This window comes from Palaemon carinicauda, chromosome 5 (assembly GCF_036898095.1).
Source record: "Palaemon carinicauda isolate YSFRI2023 chromosome 5, ASM3689809v2, whole genome shotgun sequence".
Classification (NCBI taxonomy): Eukaryota; Metazoa; Arthropoda; class Malacostraca; order Decapoda; family Palaemonidae; genus Palaemon; species Palaemon carinicauda.
The window spans coordinates 66,431,306-66,435,779 of NC_090729.1; the positions used below are offsets into that span (position 1 = coordinate 66,431,306).

A 4,474-nucleotide genomic window follows, 5' to 3' on the forward strand; every position below is an offset into this window, starting at 1 on the left:
ATTTTTGTCATAGAGAGGTCAGGTTGGTCTCATTCTCTTGGAAAATGCCTGAATTTTCTAAAAAATTATCAAAAATATGAAAAAAAAAATTTATAGCATTTTTTTGCAAGGACGCACCGGTACATCCATGGGGGTAAAGGGATGGCTTTTGTGAAACGTACCAGTACGTCTTTTGGGGGTAAAAGGGTTAAGAAAGAATATAGCAACAAGAATCAGATGGATAAGGACAATGAAAAGAAGGAGCAAATTCAAAAAAAAAAAAAAAAACTTAGCAAAAAGAATCAGATGGAGAGAGAGAATGGAAAGAAGAAGCATATTCAGAAAAATCATAGCAACAAGAATCAGATGGATAGGGACAATAGATACAAAGAGCATATTCAGAAAGAACATAGCAACAAGAATCAGATGGATAGAGACGATGGAAAGAATGAGCATATTAAAAAAAAAAAAACATACCAAAAGATTCAGATAGATAGGGAAAATGAAAAGAAGGAGCATATCCAGAAAGAACATAGCAACAAAAATCAGATGGATAGGGATAATGGAAAGAAGGAGCATATTTAGAAAAAAAATATACCAAAAGAAACAGATGGATAGGGAAAATGGAAAGAAGAAGCAAATTCAGAAAGAACGTAGCAACAAGAATCAGATGGATAGGTACAATGGAAAGAAGGAGCATATTCAAAAAAAAAAAAACTTAAGAAAAAGAATCAGATGGATAGAGAGAATAGAAAGAAGGAGCATATTCAGAAAAAAATCATAGCAACAGGAATCAGATGGATAGGGATAATGGGAATAAGGTGCATATTCGGAAAAAAAACATAACAAAAAGAATCGCATTGGTAGGGACGATGGAAAGAAGGAGCATATTCAGAAAAAATACATAACAAAAAGAATCAGATGGATAGAGAGAAAGCAAAGAAGGAGCATAGTCAGAAAAATCATAGCAACAAGAATCAGATGGATAGGGACAATGGAAAGAAGGAGCATATTCAGAAAGAATATGGCAACAATAATCAGATGGATAGGGACAATGGAAAGAAGGAGCATATTCAGAAGAAAAACTTAACAAGAAGAATCAGATGGATAGTGAGAATAGAAAGAAGGAGCATATTCAGAAAAAATCATAGCAACAAGAATCAGATGGATAGGGATAATGGAAAGAAGAAGCATATTCAGAAAAAAAAAAAACATAACAAAAAGAATCACATTGATAGGGACGATGGAAAGAAGGAGCATATTCAGAAAAAAACATAACAAAAAGAATCAGATGGATAGAGAGAAAGGAAAGAAGGAGCATAGTCAGAAAAATCATAGCAACAAGAATCAGATGGATAGGGACAATGGAAAGAAGGAGCATATTCAGAAAGAATATAGCAACAATAATCAGATGGATAGGGACAATGGAAAGAAGGAGCATATTCAGAAGAAAAAAAAACATAACAAGCATCACATGGATAGGGACAATGGAAAGAAGGAGCATACTCAGAAAGAACATAGCAGCAAGTATCAGATGGAGAGGGACGATAGAAAGAAGGAGCATATTCAGAAAAATCCTAGCAACAAGAATCAGATGAATTGGGACAATGGGAAGAAGGAGCATATTCAGAAGAAAAACTTAACAAAAAGAATCAGATGGATAGTGAGAATAGAAAGAAGGAGCATATTCAGAAAAAAATCATAGAAACAAGAATCAGATGGATAGGGATAATGGAAAGAAGGAGCATATTCAGATAAAAAAACATAACAAAAAGAATCACATTGATAGGGACGATGGAAAGAAGGAGCATATTCAGAAAAAAAAAACATAACAAAAAGAATCAGATGGATAGAGAGAAAGGAAAGAAGGAGCATAGTCAGAAAAATCATAGCAACAAGAATCAGATGGATAGGGACAATGGAAAGAAGGAGCATATTCAGAAAGAATATAGCTACAATAATCAGATGGATAGGGACAATGGAAAGAAGGAGCATATTCAGAAGAAAAAAAAAACATAACAAGCATCACATGGATAGGGACAATGGAAAGAAGGAGCATATTCAGAAAGAACATAGCAGCAAGTATCAGATGGAGAGGGACGATAGAAAGAAGGAGCATATTCAGAAAAATCCTAGCAACAAGAATCAGATGAATTGGGACAATGGGAAGAAGGAGCATATTCAGAAAAATCATCGCAACAAGAATCAGATGGATAGGGACAATGGAAAGAAGGAGCATATTCAGAAACAACATAGCAACAAGAATGAGACTGATAGGGACAATGGAAAGAAGGAGCATATTCAGAAAAAAAAAACATAACAAAAAGTATCATATAGATAGAGAGAATGGAAAGAAGGAGCATATTCAGAAAAAAAAAACATATTAAAAAGAACCAGATGGATAGAGAGAATGGAAAGAAGGAGCATATTCAGAAAAAAAAAAAAACATAACAAAAAGCATCAGATGGATAGAGAGAATGGAAAGAAGGAGCATATTCAGAAAGAACATAGCAACAAGAATGAGACTGATAGGGACAATGGAAAGAAGGATCATATTCAGAAAAAAAAATAAGAAGAAGAATCAGATGGATAAGGAGGTTGGAAAAAAGGAGCATATCCAAAAAAAATATATAACAAAAATAATCAGATGGATAAGGAGAATGGAAAGAGGGAGCATATTCATAAAAAAAAAAACATAACAAAAAGAATCAGATGGATAAGGAGAATGGAAAGAGGGAGCATATTCATAAAAAAAAAAACATAACAAAAAGAATCAGACGGATAAGGAGAATGGAAAGAGGGATCATATCCAGAAAAAAAAAAAACATATAACAAAAAGAATCAGATGGATAAGGAGAATGGAAAGAAGGAGCATATTCAGAAAAATCATAGCAACAAGAATCAGATGTAAATATTTTACGAGTGATATACACAAACGTCGGTCGTTAATAACTTTAGAAAGCATGGTGGTATGGGATAACGATGGAATCGGAGCAGATTTTGATGATGCCGGCAGCAATATTACCAAGATGGTAATGCTATTGATAATAGTAATAGCAACGAGCCGTATTAGCTAAGAAGAAAAAAACGAAAATGAAAACGGTAGGGCTACTGTTGGTGAATAGAGCTGGCGATACCTATGAAAATATGTTGAATGTAGGTAGTAAGTCTCAACAACGATCATACCTGATATTTTCCAACAATTTTAATATAATGAGTTACTCTAAATAATTTGCCATTTTTAGAGACAACGCCTAGCATGCAAGTAAGAAATAAATTCCTGACTTTTTGGTTGGATTTAAATAATGAATCTTTGACTTAAATTACATAGTTACTTAGAAGCTATAGTCTCGACCGTATCTATTTAAAAGAATATAACTTGTTACTTTCCGTGACAGGATTCTATTCAACACAATTGGAGTCACAGCAAAGACGCTTTGACCCTACAAGATTCAGCAGATTGGAAATTTGCTTGAAAATATATAAAAAATCCAAAATTAAAAGTCTTTTTCCATAAAAAACAGGTTCCGCCTCATAACAAAATGTTAAGAAGGATAAAGATTCTTAGCTTCCTTCGTTTATGAATATGTATCTCAAATCTTAGAAAAAGCTCAACAAGCTCTGGTAGAATATTCTTTGCTTAAAAAAGAAAACATCCCATTTTACCTCTGCAGGGCTAGTAACTATATTATACTATAGGGTGTTAGAATGCTTAAATAATAGCTAATTAAACGTATTTTTATTATAAAAATTCATCTGGTTTAAGTGGCGCAAATGGTAAAAATAATGCACTGCTCACGAATGAGCGTAAATCCCATGTTTAAATTGGAATGCAGCAACTGGTACAAATTTATATATATATATATACATATATATATATATATATATATATATATATATATATATAAATATATATATATATATATATATATATATATATATATATATATATATATATATATATATGTATATATATATATATATATATATATATATGTATGTATGTATGTATATATATATATATATATATATATATATATATATATATATACTTTATATATATATATATATATATATATATATATATATATATATATATATATATATATATATATATATATATATATCTTCAGTCCGGTCGATACGTTTCCGTTATCCGACTAAGTATTCCAATATTTTCACCAGCAGCAGTCTTGCTGCAGCTCCCAACGTTTCTTAGAGCATTTTCAAGGACAAGTTTTGAGCTTAATATCATTATTGGTAAAAGCAGATATTGGAAGCCGTAAGCGCTGATAGGAGAGGACGCTATCGTGCCTTTAGCCTTGGGTTATTGCCTCATTTGAATACAACTTCTATTGTTGGAACAATTTTGCGAAGAATTTTGTTACCAGTAAAGGAATACAATCTTGTTGTCTTTTAACATCTGCGTCTACAAATAGAAACCTACACATGTGCTTCAGATATCCCTGTTTACGATTAGCTTATATACACGTAA

At 31.9% G+C, this 4,474-nt stretch overlaps 1 protein-coding gene across 1 annotated transcript; it reads left to right on the forward strand.

The window, feature by feature from the left end:
* The first annotated feature begins 1,270 nt into the window (after positions 1-1,270).
* On the forward strand, positions 1,271-1,684 carry LOC137640953 (rhoptry surface protein CERLI2-like). Its single transcript, XM_068373411.1, has one exon. The coding sequence runs from the start codon at positions 1,271-1,273 to the stop codon at positions 1,682-1,684; it is 414 nt and encodes a 137-aa protein (XP_068229512.1).
* Positions 1,685-4,474: the final 2,790 nt, after the last annotated feature.